Raw genomic sequence first — 21,076 nt, 5'->3', positions numbered from 1 at the left:
AAGGAATAGACAGCCCCCAAACATATATTGTCAGTGAGACAAGATGAGACACAAACACAGGCAGAGAACAGACTGAGCAAACGGTGGGGCCCAAACTGTCTAGACAGGACAGAAAAGATACTGTCTGCAAACATGCACAAAATCCAGAAAAAGTCAAACACTACTGATATACAAAAAATCTGAGATCACATGATCTCACCCCCGCTAGCTCAGCACTCTGGTATAAACTGGCAGAAAAGCAAAAAGATACTAACATAACAGGGGACTGAACAAGCTGCAACATATGAAGTAGGGCCCAGCGCTGCCTCCAGCAGGAAGCACGCTGAACCCTAGCAGCAAAACAGAAAGCAAAAAAAAACACAACCAGATTAGATGCAAAGGATAGCAAAAGAATCACTTAGCTGAACATGTAGATCAGGCAGGGGACAAAAGAGCTCCAAATGCACACTGAGGAAATCACCAGCAACCTCCAAGAGCAGCCAGCTCAATTATATGCTTCCAGCCAGTAATCCCAGGCTTCCAATTATCGTCGTCAGGTGGGGAACCTCCATCCACCTGGCCAGCTCCACTACTCTCAGCAACCACCAGAGGGAGCAGAGGGAGCTTCGGCTCAGAACTCCGAGCAAGAGAATTCACAACACCGGTCCCAAGTGCAACAAACGAACCTATTAGTGCTTTCATGCACTGGAGAAAATACTTTGGGTTACATCACATAGACAAGCCATCTCTATGACACATACCTCCCAACGACTATGTGATCATTAGCCACACTACACTACATATACTATATATATTACATATACAATAAATATATGCTACATATACTATATATATTACATATACTGCATATACTATATATATTATATATACTATATACATATGCTACATATACTGCATACACTATATATATTACATATACTATATACATATGCTCCATATAATGCTACATAAAATGCTACATATGCTACAGACAGGGCGGCACGGTTGGCTCAGTGGGGGGTCCTGGGTTCGAATCCCACCAAGGACAACATCTGCAAGGAGTTTGTATGTTCTCCCCGTGTTTGCGTGGGTTTCCTCCGGGCACTCCGGTTTCCTCCCACATTCTAAAGACATACTAATAGGGAATTTAGATTGTGAGCCCCATCGGGGACAGTGATGATGATGTGTGCAAAATGTAAAGCGCTGCGGAATATGTTAGCGCTATATAAAAATAAAGATTATTATTATTATTACAGACAGGTCAGTATTCCAGGCATTTACCTTATATAGAGATTTCCAAAGAGTAATCATCGTTTTAACTTTTATTCCATAACTGAACAGAACACATGGAAATAAGGAATTTTGTAATATATCTAATTGGAGAATTTTTTTTTCTCCTTCTTGATTTTTTTTTTCACACTCAATCCGTGGGTGAAATCTATATTCATCAGTAATGATACAAACTGTGCTAAATGAAGACAGATTTTGCCTGTGAATTGAGAGTTTTGAGAATGACCAGTCCAGTTGGAAAAAGAAGCAGATTTTTATAAGATATGTTACAGAATAAGATACCCTATTTTAAAGATTATAAGATGCACTTTGGGGGTGCGTCTTATAATGCGTATATACCTCACCGGTACTGTTGCTGCAGGCCGCAGGCTGGGATGAGGTGGTGTCCGGTGGTAATACGGGTGCTGCCTGTGCTGCGGGTGTCTCCAGTGCCCGGCGGTTCTCCAGGGTTGTCCGGTGCAGCCGGGGTTCTGCCGACATTTTGTGAAAGGCCAGAGCCCCTGGCTGTTCCATAGTTTTCTGTGCAGTGGACTCTGGGAAAATGGCCCCCAGGCAATGAAGCAGCAAGTTACATGAGCGACTGCCCTTTTCATTCAACACCTTCTGGCCTAGAGTGGAGGCAACATGAGTCTCCTGTTCTGGCGATCAATGGGCATCCCAGACTAATCGGTGAGATCCATGGCAATGCAAAAATCCTGTTTAGGATAAATGTTGCATTAAGTACCAGATTTTTGAAGACAGCCTGTCAGCATGTAAATGTTACCAGTCTTTGCTCTTATTTTATTACTGCTGTTACACTGAGTAATCCATTTTCTTCTGTTTTTCTTTAAATTTGCCTTATGGTTCCAGTGATATTGGCCCTTAAAGTGCTAATTTTTATTATCTTTACAAGAGAGCTTACAGGATAATTATGCAGAGAAACCTAAGGACACACCCCAGAGGATCTTTTGAGCCATGCCCTCTTATTAAAGACTATAGAAATTAGCACTAAATAAAAAATCCCATATCTTTGAAACCATATGGAGGATTAACCCCTTAATGCATCAAAGCCGGGACATGTCAGCTGTTATGAACAGCTGACATGTGCCCGCAATAGGCGCGAGCGGAATCGCCATCCGCCCGCGCCTATTAACTAGTTAAATCCCGCTGTCAAAGCTGACAGCGGGCATTTAAATAGCATTTCCGGCCGCCGGGCCGAAAATGACCTCATCGCTGACCCCCGTCACGTGATCCGGGGTCGGCGTCATGTTGCCTGGACAACCAGAGGTCTCTATGAGACCTCTATGGTTGTTCCAGGCATATGGCTTTCAGCGCCACCCGGTGGTCGGCGATGAAGGCACAGCAGTAAATCTGATACACATGGGCGATCTGCTCATCGCCCATATGTAGCAGAGCCGATCGGGTTGCGCATGCTTCTAGCCTCCTATGGAGGCTATTGAAGCATACCAAAAGTTAAAAAAAAAAAATGTTTATAAATAAAAAAAATAAAAAAAACCTAAAAGTTCAAATCACCCCCCTTTCGCCACCAATCAAAATAAAACAGTAAAAAAAGATCCCACATACACATATTAGGTATCGCCGCGTTCTGAATCGCCCGATCTAGCAATAAAAAAAGCATTAACCCGATCGCTAAACGACGTGGCGAGAAAAAAATTAAAAACGCCAGAATTACGTTTCTTTGGTCGCCAAGACATTGCATTAAAATGCAATAACGGGCGATCAAAATGATGTATCTGCACAAAAGTGGTATCATTAAAAATGTCAGCCCGGCATGGAAAAAATAAGCCCTCACCCGACCCCAGATCATGAAAAATGGAGACGCTACGGGTCTCGGAAAATTGCGCCAATTTTTTTTTTTTTTTTTTTTTAGCAAACTTTGGAATTTTTTTTCACCACTTAGATAAAAGAGGACATAGACATGTTTGGTGTCTATGAACTTGTAATGACCTGGAGAATCATAATGGTAGGTCAGATTTAGCATCTAATGAACCTAGCAAAAAAGCCAAGCAAAAAACAAGTGTGGGATTGCACTTTTTTTGCAATTTCACCGCACTTGGAATTGTTTTCCCGTTTTCGAGTATATGACATGGTAAAACCAATGGTGTCATTTAAAAGTACAACTTGTCCCGCAAAAAATAAGCCCTCACATGGCCATATAGATGGAAAAATAAAAAAGTTATGGCTCTGGAAAGAAGGGGAGGGAACAATGAAAATGCAAAACCAAAAATACCCCTTGTCGTTAAGGGGTTAAAAGAACAAACAAAGAAAAAAAACAATGCATACTCTGAGGACAGCAGGAATGTAATAAGTGCAAAGACTGGCGACTAGTGATGAGCGAGTATACTCGGGTGTCCTCCGAGTATTTTGTCGTGCTCGGAGATTTAGCTTTTGTCGACGCAGCTGCATGATTTGTGGCTGCTGGACAGGCTGAATACATGTGAGAAATGCCTGTTTGATAGGGAATCCCCACATGTATTCAGGCTGTCTAGCAGCCGCAAATCATGCAGCTACTTCGACACAAACTAAATCTCTGAGCATGCCAAAATACTCGGAGGACACCCAAGCATGCTCAGGTAAACCCGAGCAACGAGTATACTCGCTCATTACTACTGGCCACTTTTGACCATGTAACACATTGTCAGAGCTGATACTTACAGAACCAATTATTATAATTATGGATTCTTGTTATTATTTCATTTTTTATTTTACATGTTTGTATAAAGTTGTAAAAAGTTATTGAAATCGGTATGTTTTTGCTTTTTTTGTAGAATACTCATTAAGTAGCGCAGACTTGTCATCTCTTTCTGGCTTTAACACCAGTGCTCTCCACCTTGGCTCAGTCACTGGCTGGCAGCAACATCACCTGCACAACATGCCACCATCAACGCTCAGCCAGTTGGGGTAAGTTATGACCCACAGTACAAGCATTTTTAGAAATACAATAGCAGCCTGTTCTATTTATCACATTTATCATGTCCATCTAAGCAATGCCTGTAGTTCAACACTGCCCACTGAGGATTTCAGATGGCAATATACTTCCCATAGACCTGGAAGCACAAATAATCTACAAAGCTTTTAAAGAGGACCTGTCACCAGGTCAAAAATGACCAGTTTTTGCTCTAATTTTATTCCTGAGTGTTAGGAACGGCGGAACGCACTAAATAAAAATAATAATAAAGTGCGTTCGCTGCTCGGGGTCCACCGTGCAGTAGGTGATATAACCGCTGCTTAGTGGTGGCAGGAGCAATATGGCGGTAATGCGCACAGGGTTAAACGTCACCCAGGTGCCAGGGCTATCTCTGTTAAGTCACAGAGATGCCAAATAAACACAAATACAAAGACTGAGCCTGTTGAGGTCACAGTACTCAGTATAAATACACACATGGTATCCGGTCACAGGAGTAGCCCAAGACGGCGGCACTACGTCCGTCTAGACCTACCGTGTGTGCGGTGTCGCAGCTTCGGACGCTAAGGAGAGCTGCTACTGCAGCGCGGCGTGGACACTGCCACTAAACGACAAAGCTATGACGCAAGCGCAATGTCGGACACTAGCAGCTGTGGATGTTGCAGCAGAGGAGCGCTGGCGCTGATTCTAACTCAGTCCCTGACCACATACGTAATATCAGAGGGAAGGGGTTTTATAATGAGTCATTCACCAGAATCATACATCCGTCCTCATACACACAGCAGCAAGTAAGTCTATACTAGCGCATGGTGGAACAGCCATGCGCGCCTTTTATTGCAGCCGGGACCTTCCGCAAGCCTCCTGATCTCTGAGATGGACCAATGAGATCTGGAGCGGGACCTGAGCACATGACAGATCATCCCATGAGCATGCTCAGTAGGAGGACAGAAGAACTTAGCCTCAGGAGAGATTTGCTGCAAGGCAATCTCCTCTGCAATCTCCTCTGCAGTAGATAAACAGCAGGAGACTGCAGAATGTGAGGGTCTGGATCCCTGCGGAGTAAATGCAGAAATCCGACGCCTAACACCTGTGTATTACATTTTTGCCTTTTTTTTTTATAAATCCACCATATGACTCCAAAGATATGGACCTTTTTAATTAGATCTAATTGTTATGGTCTTTACCAAGGGGTGGTGCTCACAGGGAAATAATGCAGAACAACCTGAAGACACGCCCCAGAGGATCCAGTGAGCCAAAGAAACTAGCAATTAATAAAAATTCCCATATCTCTGTAACAGAATAGCCGGTTTAAGAAAGATAACAACAAAAAAATTACTCGGGACCAGCCGGTAGTAAAAATTGGCTACTTTTGACTAGGTGACAGATTTTCTTTAAGGAACTCTAATATATCAAGTTTCAGTTCTGGAGGACTAGAATGTGTTGTGTGCTGTAATCAGCCAATGGCATGAACACCCAGTGGTAACAGTACATTGGTCCATTCGGACCACTCAGGTATAGAAGATAACATATTGATGACTACCTGGCACTATTATGTGAGTACTCTGGTATATGGCGGTGTAATTCACAACATCTAATTAAATTTCAGTGTTTTGTTATGAGGCCCTATGATTTCTACACCTCTGTTTATTTTATTAAACCCTGGTCAGTGCAGTGTTAAATGAGTCGGAAAGTTGAAGGGAGGAGTTTATCATGGGGTAAAAAGTGCAATATTGAGATATATGAAAATCAGTGCAAAAGAAAAGTAGTGTAAATGCCCAGTAAAATCTCATTGTCTAGGAACCCTTTGGAAATAAAATGGTGATTTAAAGGGGGTTTTACAGTTTAAAAAAAAACTACTGGCCACAGGCACAGTTTGTTTAAAAAAAGAACATAAACTGTTCTTTACTCACCCTTTTCAGGACCAAGGCTGAGTGTCGATGCTGCTCCCAGTGTCTATTATTGTCTGCGGAGCTGACATCATTTCAACAGCGCTGCAGCCAATCAATGAGATAAGTGAGAAGTTGATGGCAAGGGCCAGTCAGGTCAGTTATTAATGTGACATCAGCGCTGCAGACAATTACAGACACCCGAAGTAAATCACAGATTGTTTTTTTTTAAGACAAACTGCAATCGGCAGATGGGGGGAATTCTAGAATCAGCAGCCCCTATAAAATTGGTACTCTCAGTATCAGTGTAGAAGGGAAGCAATGACAGGAGGGCCGTGCCGATGCGGGAGAGATTTGTCTCACCTGTCAAGTTATCATTTTTACATTTTTATTACCCAGTATCATATAGGTTTATTTAGCTTACAACAATTATATACCAAATGTTCATCCTTTTATTACAAAGATTAGATAATACCTTCCAAAATAGAGAGGAGCTCATACCTTAGGTAATAAGAAATCTGGGTAATGTAGTAATGCAAACTCTCCCGTCAGACAGACTACATATGCCATTTTATAGATGACAGGACACCATTTAGGAAGACGAGCACAACGTCTAAAGTGGTCGACAATTGCACGTTGCAATAGAACAACAAGTATTTAGTGACATATATCATTATGGCTGCTCTCTTTGTCATTTTTCTGGCCGGTATTTAACCATCTTCCGATAATTAGCTTACTCACTTAAAGCTGTTGTCACAAAGTACCAACATCCTGGAGAATATATTTTTCAAGGGGCTTGTTTGCTGGTAATTGCAGAGGCATGCCCTACATCATGCGATTTCACAACACCCCTGTCTTATACTGTATAATGAAATACAGATGTTTACATACATTTCCTAGACAGACAGGATGATGGGAATTTATATATTGCCTCTAGCAGTCCAACATTACCGCTACCCTCATCTGTTCCCTAAACCACATAATACAATTCTCACTAGTTAATATCTGAGTATATAACATACACACATGTGCACTCTAGAGAGTTGTATGCACTTGCACACAGAGATGCACACATACTGTGCTTGTACATATATGCTCTTTCATCTATACACATAGAATATGTGCATATAGATATACACACATACTTACTCACATACACGCATATAATATGTGCACATGGTTATACACACATATTCTTACTCTCATATACCATATGTGCACAGAGATATACTAGTATTCTTACAGATGCATATACATATGCACATTCTTACTCACAGATACACGTATAATATTTGCACACACACACACACACACACATATATATATATACGGTATACATTTATATATATAAACACACACACATATTCTTACATACATACACATATACAGTATGTTGACATACATATACAATAAAAGAACATATACTTACATATATACTATGTGTACACACACATATATATGTATATATGTACACAAGAGAGGCTTACATATAAAATACAAAAATAAATCACAGTGAACAAACTATCAATGCCAGATTGGCACAGAAGGGAGAGGGCCCTGCCCTTATGGGTAAGGAGACAGTAGATTAGAGGGTTGCACACACGCATATATTTACTCACATACAGTAGGTACGGAAAGTATTCAGACCCCTTTAAATTTTTCACTCTGTTTCATTGCAGCCATTTGATAAATTCAAAAAAGTTATTTTCTTTCTCATTGATGTACACTCTACACCCCATCTTAACTGAAAAAAAACAGAAATGTAGAAATTTTTGCAAATTTATTAAAAAAGAAAAAGTGAAATATCACATGGTCATAAGTATTCGGACCCTTTGCTCAGACGCTCATATTTGAGTCACATGCTGTCCATTTCTTTGTGATCCTACTTGAGATGGTTCTACTCCTTCATTGGAGTCCAGCTGTATTTAATTCAACTGATACAACTTGATTTGTAAAAGCACACACCTGTCTATATAAGACCTCACAGCTCACAGTGCATGTCAGACCAAATGAGAATCATGAGGTCAAAGAAACTGGCCAAGGAGCTCAGAGACAGAATTGTGGCAAGGCACAGATCTGGCCAAGGTTACAAAAGAATTTCTGCAGTGCTCAAGTTCCTAAGAGCACAGTGGCCTCCATAATTCTTAAATGGAAGAAGTTTGGGACCACCAGAAGTCTTCTGAGCATTTGTGGGAGAAGAGCCTTGGTGAGAGAGGTAAAGAAAAACCCCCAAGATCACTGTGGCTGAGCTCCACAGATGCAGAAGGGAGCTCTACACCAGTCGGGCCTTTATGGCAGAGTGGCCTAATGGAAGCCTCTCAGTGCCAAACATATGAAAGCCCACATAGAGTTTGCTATAAAACACATGAAGGACTCTCAGACTATGAGAAATAAGATTCTCTGGTCTGATGAACGTTTTGGTGATAATTCTAAGTGGTATGTGTGGAGAAAACCAGGCACTGCTCATCACCTGCCCAATACAATCCCAACAGTGAAACATGGTGGTGGCAGCATCATGCTATGGGGGCTGTTTTTCAGTTGCAGGGACAGGATGACTGGTTGCAATTGAAAGAAACTTGAATGCAGCTAAGTACAGAGATATCCTGGATGAAAACCTCTTCCAGAGTGCTCTGGTCCTCAGACTTGGCCGAAGGTTCACCTTCCAAAAAGACAATGACCCTAAGCACAGCTAAAATAACAAAGGAATGGCTTCAGAATAACTCTGTGACCATTCTTGACTGGCCCAGCCAGAGCCCTGACCTAAACCCAATTGAGCATCTCTGGAGAGACCTGAAAATGGCTGTCCACTAACTTTCACCATCCAACCTGACGGAACTGGAGAGGATCTGCGAGGAAGAATGGTAGAGGATCCCCAAATCCAGGAGTGAAAAACTTGTAGCATCATTCCCAAGAAGACTCATGGCTGTACTAGCTCAAAAGGGTGCTTCTGCTCAATACTGAGCAAAGGGTCTGAATACTGATGACCATGTGATATTTCAGTTTTTCTTTTTTAATAAATTTGCAAAAATTTCTACATTTCTGTTTTTTTCAGTCAAGATGGCGTGCAGAGTGTACATTAATGAGAAAAAAAAATGAACTTTTGTGAATTTACCAAATGGCTGCAATGAAACAAAGAGTGAAAAATTGAAAGGGGTCTGAATACTTTCCGCACCATCTGTATGCATATACAATATGTGCAGATACTTACACATATGTTTGGCTATTACATGCAGACATGAGCTCACATACATATTTATTTCTGCTATATAGACACAGACATACACATATTATGTCACAGTGACACATATACACATATTCTAGTTTGTTACACACAGTACACACATGTTCAACATAATAATGGTGCTTTCCATTGTAAATTACAATTTTGTATCTTTGATTTTTCCATTCAAACCCCCACATGACACAGTTTAATGTGCATTGTGCACTGTGTACCAGCAGGTGGCACTTTCAGACAAACTATTTTGATAAAGGAGCTATTTCCACCAGTCAGTGCTATCTTCAAAAATTTTTAACAATAATATGAATCCTAGGAATTGTCTGGGAGCATTTTAATAGTTAACATTGACAAATCTGATCAAGTATGCAAATTTATCAAACTCACAGAAACAAAGAACTATTTGAAAGTACTAAGGAAAGGTTACTATCTACCCTATGACTCAATTTAATTGCTACCCTTTAACAAAACCTGCAATGTGACCAGATATAAATGCCAAGCCAGAAACTCATCTATATACAGCCTGTTTCGGGTGTTTGCCCCTCATCAGTATACAACAGAGTCTGTGTGGCTGAGAAAGTTGCCTCTTGAGACAGTGTGGAGAAAATACTGATTCTTATAGAGACCTATTAAGTATAGAGTCTTCAGACATAGTTGTACAGGATCAAAGGATCAAAGAAAGTAAATTAGCACTCTCAGAGAGAATGACAAATGACGAGCCAGAAACTCTTCAATAGACAGCCTGTTTCGGGCTGTTTGCCCCTTATCAGTATACAACAGAGTCTGTGTGGCTGAGAAAGTTGCCTCTTGAGACAGTGTGGAGGAAATACTGATTCTTAAAGAGACCTATTAAGTATAGAGTCTGTTTTGGGCTGTTTGCCCCTCATCAACCTCATCAGTATACAGAAGAGTCTGTGTGGCTGAGAACATTGCCTTTGAGGCAATGTGGGGAAATACTGGTCCTCCTTATAGAGGTCTAATAAGTATGGAGTCTCCAGGCATAGCTCTACAGGAACAAAGTAATTAAATTAGCTCTCTCACAGAGAGAATGACAAATGATGAGCCAGAAACTCTTCTATAGATGCCTGTTTCTGGGTGTTTGCCACTCATCAGTATAAAGTGGAGCAGGTGCTACTTGCAACGGAGCTTGTTTCGATCTACGAAAAGAGCTGATTTGAATTATTTTTCCATGGGTCATTGACTCATTGCCTATAAGATTCCATACTTAGCTGGTCTTTTAAGGCGAACCAGTACTGCCCCCAAAGTATCTGAGGATTTAGGCTAGCAGGAAGAATCGGAGGATATTGGGCCCTCCCAAGTGTAATCATAAAAAATATATATGTAAAATGTCACATAGTCCCAATTACTATTTTTTTTTTACACTGAATGTTTTATGATTGTCTTTATAATCTGCTAACGATAATGAAGGAGATAATTATTGAATTGTGCTAACTGTGGAATATTTATTGTATTTTCCCATTCCACCCATGTTACAAAGTAAATAACCACTTCAAACCCTTGTTGCACCATTTTTGATAATGTTGTTAAAGATTTTTACATGTGTTTACTGCATCTCAATTGGTTTTGAGCTTGAATCGGCCATTCCCTGGTCTATGCATTCGGATAAGCACCTATTAGAATATGCTCTGTCCAAATCAACCACATTTTTTGTAGTAAATGCAAATTCTCTTACAAAAAAGTGAACCATGTCTTCCATGTATCGTCATGTGGCAGTACATTATAGGATTATAGAGACCTGCCTTTCACGACTCCAACACACGAGAGCTGATCAGCCATGATTACGTGGGTCTGTCTCTTACAGTAATGTAACCTATCTCGTTAACTTGCTCTGTATTTCCCAAGGACAATACGCAGGCTTTCTATCCCATCATGAGATAAGCGTTTTAAACTTTTTCACAACATTTTAAGCAGCTGACCGAACATGTAGCCTCCAGCTTGTAAAAGATGGCATTTATCTATTTTTAATAATGGGCAGTTCTCAGACGAACCAATACTTAATGAGGTATCACAAAACTAGACGCTGCTAGTCTCATGACCTTATTGTGTCACATCATATTTGAGGTCTTACATTTAAACTTCATGAGAATTATCTGTAAAATCTGAAAGATAAAAGTATACAAGAGGCCAATAAGTGCTCATGTGGTTTTCAGATGCAGATTATAGATGTGGATGTCGAATGACTTCTATGGACAATTCTGGGACACAAATCGTAATCTGATGATTTTGGCATCCAACTGTGTGATATTCATTTATTAAAAGTATCAAAAAGAAAAACTTTTTTGTTGCCCAAACCAACCAGTGATAAGCATTTGTTTTTTAAAATGGCTCTGCTAAGGGTGTGCGTAAAAATTATGGGGCCCCATAGCTGAAGTCTGATTGGGTTCCGCCCAAAAATATACATATATTTCTCTTCGGTGTAGGAGGGCTCATGGTGTGTAGGCAGCGTTACGGAAGAGCATACATCCCAACTTTTAGAGACAGGGAGGAAGGTATAAATTGCATCAGGTACTCTGCCCCTTTATTTTGCAGCACCCTGCTAAAGACCATTTGTGTTGTCACTCACTACGATACCACTTTCATGATGTGTAAAAAGTGATAGTGAACTCTTCTCACAGTTTGTCCCTACAGTAACCACAACACAGAATATGATGATCCCACAGTCCCACCAACACAGTATTATATCCCCACAGTCCCAAACGTCTCTACAGTGTCTCCCACACAGTATGATGCCCTCAAAGTTCCCCCACACACATTATAATACCAACACACTGTTCTCCTCAAACACAGTGCGATGCCCCAACAAAATGATAGTGATACCCCAGCATGATACTCTTATAACAACCCACACAGTATAATACTCCACCCCACACAGTATGATTCCCCCTCAGAGCCCCACACATTATAAGGTCATTAAAGCTCAAGGACACTCACAAAATAAAAAGTATACTCACCTTGTAGAAGATAAATTGTGGAATAGGGAAACAATAGCTCCAAATTCTACCATTGTATTCAATTGCATGTGCATCCTGAGAAAGTGAGATGCCGGGCGTCATAGTCACCATGCGGCTATTAGTAGTATGCGATTGGCTCTGCTAAAATATATGCTGCACTGTGATTGTTTCTAAGGGGAATTAAGACAACTTTTCTTCTAGAAACTTTTGATAAATCTGCACCACAGATCTATCAGTTCAATAAATCACTCGTGCACTGAACCATGGATTATTATAGTAGAAGTGCACTAACTATATTGTGCTCATTGTAGTCTAGGATACAACAAAAGCAAATAAAATATGGTTTTGTGAATTAGACGATATAAATGGACTATATAAGTCTGTTTTGTGGAACTTTAGGCATTCCATGTGCTGCCATATGGTATTTCTGGGAGATACTGCTTTCTCCCCTGAAGCACTGCTCCTAGTTTTGAATATATGGTAATTGTAATTCAATTAAATACAATTAAGCCTAGGGCCTGCATCAGCACCTCGCAAACCTGAACAACTACCACAGCCCACTTCACCTGGGATAAAAAAGTTCTATTGGGATCATATGACAGATGTGCATAATGCTTGCATGGGATCATCAGGAGATGAGCCTGTTCCATATATCACGGGTGCTAGCTGTCTAGGTGCTGAGATCCTAGCTAGCTTTCATCTCTGCAGTTTAATATCTTAAGTGCAGCAATCAATCTAAAAGGTTGGAAATGGGGAAACTGTTGCCCATGGACCTCACCCACCACTCTCAATAGTTATGGCAGTGAAGGACCTCCTGAAAGCTCCACTCTTTGCTATGTTTGCACACCTATCAGCCTGCGTTTGGGCTTAAAAGGAGACCAAAAGTTTAGCTATACCCTGCAATGTTATAGTATTTCAGTGTGTTGTACAAGCAATCAATAGATTGTGGGTTCAAGACTAATAAAACAATGTAACAATCAATGAAAAATATTTATTTAACAATTAAAAAGAGCAATATATTCAAGTTCAAATTATTCCACCTCTCAAAGAAAAAAAAGACATAATTGTGAGTGTCGTGTGGGTAACTGTCCATACTAATAACATATTATATACGATATTTATCCCACACAGTTAGTAAGTAGTAAAACATAAAAAAGTGCATACATTTTGTATTACCAGAATCACATGACAAAGTTAATATGTAATTTTTACCATAAGGTCAACATCATAAAAAAAGTCAATAAAACACTTTGAAGTTTAGTATTCCTATTTTTAGTACATCACTTGGTCAGATAAATGGTTTCCTTCAAAACTATAACTCATATCAAAAAAAGAAATAAACATGTCAGCAGAAAAAAAAGAAAGCTTTTGGAAAGTATAGAGGAAAAATCAAACGGGAAGAGGGACCCAATGAGACCACAATGGCCCACATCAACCTTATTCTGAATAAAACCTACATGTATTTCTGTAATAAATCAGGGGCCTGTGGAGATACAGTATGACACACTCTATGACCACTGTACTAGGTATCGGCACATTGCAGGTCAATTATACAACAGTGTGTCTGCGCTCTATAAATAATGAAGTAGGTATCATGTAAGCCAAATTATTATTTACTTGCCAATATAAAATAATCAATCATAAAGTGAAAACGATACAATATGTATCCATGCCTAAACCAGTTAGTATTGTAAGTAGTTAGTACCATAGTTGGTTAGTAGAGTGCCCAAAAGCCATGCCATCTTGCTAAGATGTCTTACCATAGTGATTCCAAGTTGTAGATAATAAGAGTGTTGGTCCAGCTGCTTAAATTGTCATTTTTTGTGAGTGTCAGTGAGTTTAGAGGCGGCTTAAGCCTCCTCATTCTGTAACCGCGTTTCCTTTCCTTCTACAGAGTTTGCACTAGCACTCACTTATCTCAGAATACAAATCTCTCCCTGCCTTCTACTCAAAGCCTCCACATCAAGTCAGAACCTGTTTCTCCTCCTAGAGACCGTACCACCACACCCTCGGGATACCCTCAACACACGCGCCACGAGGCGGGGAGGTCTCCTGTTGACAGCCTGAGCAGCTGCAGCAGTTCGTATGATGGAAGTGACCGAGAAGACCACCGGAACGATTTCCACTCCCCTATTGGACTCACCAGACCTTCGCCGGATGAAAGAGAAAGCCCATCAGTCAAGCGCATGCGGCTCTCTGAAGGATGGGCAACATGATACAGTTATTATATATTAGAATTTTTTGCAGTGTGTGTGCTATACCTTAATGGGAATCGGGCAGGGAGGGAGGGTCGATATACATTATATGTGCCGTGTGTGGGGGATAAAATAAAGTCAGGTACTCTGTTTTGTAAAAGTACTTTTAAATGCCTCAGTGATCCATTATAGGGTTAAGGAGAACTGCTGAACGAACAAGCTTAGCACTTAAGCTATAAACAGAAAACTTGTACAAAATAGATTTTGAAGCTAACCTCTTTTTCACTGTTGTGCTCCCTTTGCAAAATGTATGTTACAATAGATAGTGTTATGTTGCAGGTTCAACGTTATTTACATGTAAATAGACAAAAAAAAATAAAGAAAACTTTTTGCCAAAATTGGCAAATGTTTTTCCATGAGAGAAAGCAGCTGTTATGCAACATATGGTGACATGTACAGAAGTTTGACCGACCCAGCATCGGGTGGCTGTGGATAACTATAGAAGGCTGGGCCGCCGAGTCAATGTAAACTAATCAAACACACCAGCATGTTAAAAAAATATATATTAAAAGTATAATATGGCACTTATTTGAATAAATTTTGGGTCATACTAAATGGTGTTTTTGATAGTTTACATCTTTTGTTGTTCATTTCTGGGTATACATCACTTAATATATAGAAATATAAATTATGTACATTACATTTTGCTTATTTTCATATAAAAAGGTTAAATGAAGTTTGCGAAACATTTGTGGCTTTTTGTAGGTAATTTAAGCCAAAATGTGTTTTTTTTTTCCTTGATAGCTTTGCTAATTTTAACAGTCCTTGAGTTAAAAAAAAGAAGGGGTTTTCTTTTTCTTTTTTTTTTTGTAAAAAATAAAAGTAAAAAAAAAAATTTGCCCCTCCCCAAATCCCAAAAATCGGTCCATGAAGAATTTCACGCTTTTGCTAATCGAAATAACTGTTTTCTCTTTGTAGACGTTTTTGTTTTTGAAATGTGTATTTCTAATGATATGAAATAATATTAAGAATCTTAAAAAAAAAAAAATCTGTGAAATTAACATGCTTGTATACAGCAGTCTAATAAACATTGAACTAGCATTTTTTTTGGTTATCTTAATAGTGGGGAGGGAACAATATGCGTGCTGCTGCTTACTGTGCGTGGGTAGCTGTATTGTAATACAGCATTGACATGCAGGTCCAAATTCAGCGATATCGCAGGAATATCCGCCATGGTTCAAATATTTCAATGGACCCTGTGTTTGCATCAGCATGGATGAACTGACATCCATTGTACATAAATCAGTGCATTTAGGTCTTCACTTTCATCTGACATTAGATTTTATTGCACAAATGGAATCCAAACCTAGAGCCATTTTGCCCTGTAGCTATGACTCCTATTGCATAATATTAACTCTCTTTCCATTTTGATGTGTCCAGAATATGCAAATAGAACCAACCGAGTTTACGAGTATTCTTAGCAGTAATTTGCCTTTTTGAAGGATTCTTTCTAGGGAAAAATTTAAGAAAAATAGCCATATAGAAAGTTTACCTAGCAACATTTTCTCAGCAATGCATACAGCAAGCACATAGTAGTCAAAGACGTTTGCCATATTAACGACTGTGCAAAAATACTGTTAGTCACACAACCAGCAGAAATTAGAATGTAAGTGCAATTTTTCGCTTAGCGTAGCCGATAAGATACTACTGGAGGCAATAGAGTCGCAGACAAAAATGGATGAAAGGTCAGTTGATTCAACAATTGAAGCCAACCCATAGGAAGTGAATGAGGTTTAGATACCCCGTCCCACTCCAGCTGTTACGTACATGCTAGTTCTAGCCAATCCTGCGGTTGGAGACATGTTGGGATGGTCGTTCAGAAGCTGGGATGAGTTAGTTGCTTATTGGTGGTATAAAGGGAGAATGGTGATCTAATTTATTAGAAAAAGCACAATTTTGTGATTCAGTCACTTTCTGTAAAGTATAATTTTGTAACTGAACTGTACCTTGCCAAGATTTGGTTTGGCAATGCTATTTTTTGGTTGTTATTGCAATCCCTTTGTATTTAAGGTGTTTTTTGAGGCAGAGCCTCACTTGGGTATTAACATTTAAGCACATCCTATATGATTATCAGAAAGATAGGCAGCATTCTTCTTTTTAATGGGAATCTGTCAGCAAGATTTCATATGCAAACTATTTATGCACACTTGTGGCTCTTTAAGAGACCAGGAATAACTTTTGATGGCCAGCCAGCTAGTTCATTACTGAGAAATCTGTGTTTGAATTGATCTGCAAACGGGGCTGTAGATCTGAAGCCTCTGTCACTCCAGCTCTTTTTCCCACTCAGCACTACCCCCTCCTGCTTGAATGACAGCCTCTATGTTGTGTGACTTCAGGCAAAGGCGTCATCAGCCAAGGAGGAGGAAGCATGGATGGGTGAGGAATAGAGCTAGAGTGGCAAAGGTTTCAGATATACAGCCTCATTGACATAGCAATAAAAACGCTGATTTCGGAGAAACGGATGAACACACTGACCGTGTAAAGGTATTTCTAGGCTTGTCTTTGAAAGAGCTACATGTGGATATAAATTATTGGAAAGTGAAAATCTGCTGCCAGAATCCCATTCAGCTTGATATAACCAGAGTGGCATTTATTTTATCATTATCATTTCACTACAAATCCCATAATTTCACAGTTTCTAAAAAAAAACCCTCAGTTGAGATTCAGTTCTTATACGATTTTCTCAGAATTGTAAATGTCATATTCTTATTTAGTCTAAACCATAAGGAGGAGGGATGAATCATATCCTTCCCAAGAGATGTCATGTTTTAATACCTGTATGTTGTCATGTTTGCCATTTACCCCTCCATTATTAACATAGTTATAACAATACTGATGCGTGTTGTTGTTACCATGTGTCTCTTTCAGGAATTAAATTATATGTATTCTTTATGTTTTCTTTTCCTTTTTTAACAAGCCACTTGAATCTGAATAAAGGCTGTTGCCTAAACACAGAGTACTTCATTTGTTCTAATGGTGCCATTAGTTGTGATGTCATCCTTTTCTCAGTGTTTCATTTTTTTTATAATCCAAAATAGTTTTGATAAAGGACTGCTGGAATATTTATTTTTGTAACAGTATTTCACACTGGCTGTGTAGTTGAGGCATTGTGAATGGGGGTCATTTATTATAATATTTGGGGCCAAATAAGGGGAGAGTTTTCTCCTAAATCAGACCATAAAATTGAAGTAAACTATTTTTGTTTGTTAGACTTAGGATTCTTTTAAAGCAGCAAATTACATTTCTTTTATGGCTATTGGTTAGAGTGAGATAAACAGTCATCTTTGACTTCCTCTATAGAGGAGCACACTTTTTAGTAAGCCCTTTAGATAATTAAGAATTTGCTAATTCCTAAGCTGGCCACTTACTTACTGATATATCTGGAAGGCTTATGTCAGACGTCGAACCTTTAAATCCTGATTAAATGTAATTTGGTTGTTCAGCGGTCATAGTGGTCAATTACGAATGATTTCGATAAACAAGATTCAATAAACCTTTCCATATGCCAATGGGTCTACACATTTTATGGCATGTTTCCCCTAGGTATTTCTGGTAGAGTAGCACAGGATACCCTTTTAAAGGGTTGTATCCATCTCAGACATTCATGACAGACTCAGAAAAATGTCATAAATATCTGATGAATGCAGTTTCCACCTCTCAGGAATGGTGATCACAATACCACCAATCTTCTGGTAACTGTGAGAGTAGGCTGCTTATATACAGCACTCTCCAATTACTTTTGTGGGTTTTTTAAGAACTCAGCTATTTTCAAAACTCACATAAAATTTAATAGGGGGTGAACTGTATGCTCGGCCACCTGTCCATTCACAATGGCTGAGAGATGGAGCGCTGTCTATAGCAGACACTTATACCTGTGGCTATGTCATAATTGCTTGAGATGAGAATGGTGACACCATGATGTTGTAAGTCTACAATATTATTAGCAGTTTCTGAAAACTTGGGCATAGTCTGTGGTAAGAGAATAATTAGTCTTTCTTTGTAGAGTGAATCATTGAGTTGTTACTGATTTAAGCCAAGTGGCTGATCTTGGTCCCCAAGTTTTATTAAGAGGTGTGTTGAAGAAACATTGACAAAGTGCATTATTAGTCTACTTGGGCAATCTTTTTGAGCACATGCTTATTGACAATCTTTCATCAGAATCTGTCTGCAATGCCAAGTGTCTTGCAGTGCGTTTAGCTTTCCGTGAATTACACCATTGTGGTATCTACTTTATGCTACACCTACCCTTGTTTTGCTCCAGATAGTAAATCACCCCTATTTTAACCAAAGATATGAAGCAATCCAAGATTTCGAGAGGAATGTAATTTCAGAAATGAACACTTCTGTACAATAGCCATCCATCATTTCTTCAACATAGCAGTTATCCATTCCTTACCAACGGCTCTATATCACTTTACATGTGAATTTGTAATACTTATCCCATTTACTGTTAAAGCTTGGATTGCTTCAGTTGGTTTTATGTATAATTTTAGTTTTTTTTGTGTAGTTTATTTCTATTAGTATTTTAAATGGAAAGTTTGTATAAGAGGGAGATTAAACGTTTCCAGCCAATGAAGCAGAGGCTCACAGCGGCATAAGCTGGACTTTGTCGCCCCTAGATGGCAAGATGTAACTAAGTTACACACATCTGTATATCTTAAGGGACCTTATTCAGCTGTCTGTAGTGAACATATATGGATACATTGAAGACGTTTCTCCTGCTGGTATCAAGGTATAATTTGTATTTTGCGGATTATTAAGTAAAATGACTGTCTTTCATAGTGAACTGTTGTGTGTAGTCCATTTTTTTAATGAAAATAATTTCATTACCATTATACTTCTCTCTATGGATTTACTATGTCCCAGGCAAAAGGTAAAACGTGAATACTTGAGCTGGAAGGGAGAAGACAATGGATTAAAACATAGAATGGTACAATGAGCAGAGGTGTGTAATTATTACAGTGTATTAAAGGGAATCTGTCAGTAGGATCAAGCCTTCTATTTGGGCATGTAGGTGATAAGAAGCTAAATAAAATGGTACCTTCATATCTGTAATCTAATGTTCTCATGTCTTATTCCAGAGAAATCCATATTTTTCTTGCATGTAAATGAGATTTTAAGGTCTATCGGTGGGACACTGATCTGCATGAGAATCTGTCTCCACAGATTATTTTAAATGAAAGGAGGCATAACCAGTGTGAGTCAAGTAACTAACACAGAACAGTAAAACTGAACTTTGTCTCATAACAAACATGTTAGAAGCTGCAGCTCTCACAGCTCTGCTGTATTCCAATAATATTACATCCCTGTCTGCCTGTGAGATGGAAGCTGAAGCTGAGAGGAACCTGCAGATGTGTCAGGTATAATCATACACAGCTCTGCAGTGAGATAAGTAGAGCATTGAGCGGCCATTACGCATCGCACTGGTAACTCCTCTTTCATTAAACATAATCTCTGGAGTCAGATTCTCATGAAGATCAGTGTCTGGCTCATAGTCCTGAACAACTCTTTTACAGATAAGAAAAATGTGGATTTCTCTGGAATAGGACATCGGATCGCAGATAGCAAGGTATCATTTTATTTAGCTTCCTATGACCAACATGCCAAAAATGGCTTAGGAGGGTTTATCCTACTGACAGATTCCGTTTAAAGCATACTGGGCAAACAAAAACTATCACAAGACTAAGCACTAAGTGAATCTGCTATGATTAATGGGCTGAAGATGAAATAAATATGACTCTATCTACAATTCAGATCTCTCCATCGCTTACTTTTGCCTTATGGGATAACTAGCCAACCAGCCACTTCTCTTTTGGAAAAGCAAACAATAATAAACAAACAATTAAAAAATTGCCATTGTTGGATATAATCTTGGAGAAATAAGACTAATAATAAAATTGTAGTATTATAAGTAGAAAAGAGTGAATCTCCTGAAATTCTTTTCAGGCAGATTCACTTGATTTAGATGGCAGATGCGATTTAGTCTAAATAAAAACTGTCCAAAACTAAAGGGCCCCGATTGTCATTTCGGAGGATCTAGTAAAGATGAGTATAATGTGTTTTTTATTTATTTATTTATTTATTTTTTTACTCCTTTCTGGCCCTCATACGAATCCAGCAAAATTGTGGACTGAAGTGAGTCAGATCCCAGTTTGGATTTGACACAATACAAAATTTTAGGAAACTTTGTAATAAATTTGATTAATTACAAATCGATTTTCTCATCTTTAATTATATCACCATCTATCACATACATGTTGGTGTAAACCAGATATAATTTTGTACACTGATCCTGTACTTAGGTCAAGAAGGCAGTTACCGTAAATAAGATTTTATATATTTTGATAAATGAACCAAGTGTATTGGCATTGGTGAAACAGAATCCAATATTACAAAATGACAAAATAAATACAATAAATATTCTTAAAACTCTAGGTTATGACTTAACATAGAAGAACCATTATTTAAAGGTTAACAGCAAAGAGATAGTTTTGATTTTTTTTAGAATTTGTCACTAGTTGTCACAACATCTGTGATTTCTAACTATTTACAAT

At 38.9% G+C, this 21,076-nt stretch overlaps 1 protein-coding gene across 14 annotated transcripts in view; it reads left to right on the top strand.

Moving 5' to 3' along the window:
• Nucleotides 1-19,308, top strand: part of MEF2C (myocyte enhancer factor 2C) — a 351,699-nt gene extending 332,391 nt beyond the window's left edge. For 11 of the 14 annotated variants that reach the window (XM_073586067.1, XM_073585844.1, XM_073585924.1 and 8 more), the window contains 2 exons: nt 4,038-4,170; nt 14,162-19,308. In XM_073586067.1, coding sequence (XP_073442168.1) covers nt 4,038-4,170; nt 14,162-14,483 — 455 coding nt within the window. In that variant the 3' untranslated portion in view covers nt 14,484-19,308. The remainder of the gene's footprint in view (nt 1-4,037; nt 4,171-14,161) is intronic. The other 3 variants (XM_073586614.1, XM_073586543.1, XM_073586459.1) reach the window with 1 other exon arrangement.
• The last annotated feature ends 1,768 nt before the right edge of the window (nt 19,309-21,076 follow it).

The sequence above is a fragment of the Dendrobates tinctorius genome, unplaced genomic scaffold (genome assembly GCF_039654945.1).
Source record: "Dendrobates tinctorius isolate UK_male_01 unplaced genomic scaffold, ASM3965494v1 ptg000003l, whole genome shotgun sequence".
NCBI lineage: Eukaryota > Metazoa > Chordata > Amphibia > Anura > Dendrobatidae > Dendrobates > Dendrobates tinctorius.
The sequence above is the reverse complement of the archived record's forward strand: the minus strand, read 5'-3'. Positions and strand labels throughout refer to the sequence as shown.